Here is a 731-nt window from a genome sequence, read left to right on the forward strand (position 1 = left end):
ATAACAATAAATAAATGAAAAGAGCAAAAATATATTAAAATATTTGAATTATTGTTCCGGAAAACATGCTATTTTTCAAATATTTATTGCTATTTTAGGCAAAAATTAAAAAACCGAAATTTGAAAGTTTATCATATCTGTTACGATTATTTAGAGGTTTACTATGTTGTCCCTTCTTTTTTTTTTTTTTTTCTAATTAGTAATTGCTTCATTAAAAACACAAAACTATTGTTTGAAAATTTTTGGTTCAATTTTTTTGTAATTGAAATTAAAATGTATTTTTAGACAAATTTAGTACCATATCCAAGGATACATTTTCCCTTGGCGACATATGCGCCTGTTATATCATCCGAGAAAGCCTATCATGAACAACTTAGTGTAGCTGATATTACAACAGCATGCTTTGAGCCGCATAATCAAATGGTAAAATGTGATCCACGACGTGGAAAATATATGGTATCTCTTTCATTTCTAAATAGTTATTTTCAAATTTTCAAAATTTTATTGAAATTATAAATTAGACTATGCAGTCCAAGGAAAAAAAATTGATCGATAATATATATAATTTTATATGTAATAATAATAAAAATAATAATTAATAATAATAATAATAAATAAAAATAATAATAATAATAAATAATAATAATAATAATAATAATAATAATAATAATAATAATAATAATAATAATAATAATAATAATAATAATAANAATAATAATAATAATAATAAT

The 731-nt window shown here is 19.9% G+C and overlaps 1 protein-coding gene across 1 annotated transcript; it reads left to right on the plus strand.

The window, feature by feature from the left end:
* Window positions 1-285: 285 nt before the first annotated feature.
* LOAG_16183 (hypothetical protein) lies at window positions 286-456 on the plus strand (the record flags this gene model as incomplete). The annotated part of the gene is made up of 1 exon (XM_003151671.1): window positions 286-456. A coding segment is annotated over one exon (171 nt), but the record flags the coding sequence as incomplete, so codon positions are not given.
* Window positions 457-731: the final 275 nt, after the last annotated feature.

Source organism: Loa loa, assembly GCF_000183805.2.
Source record: "Loa loa unplaced genomic scaffold supercont3.4579, whole genome shotgun sequence".
NCBI lineage: Eukaryota > Metazoa > Nematoda > Chromadorea > Rhabditida > Onchocercidae > Loa > Loa loa.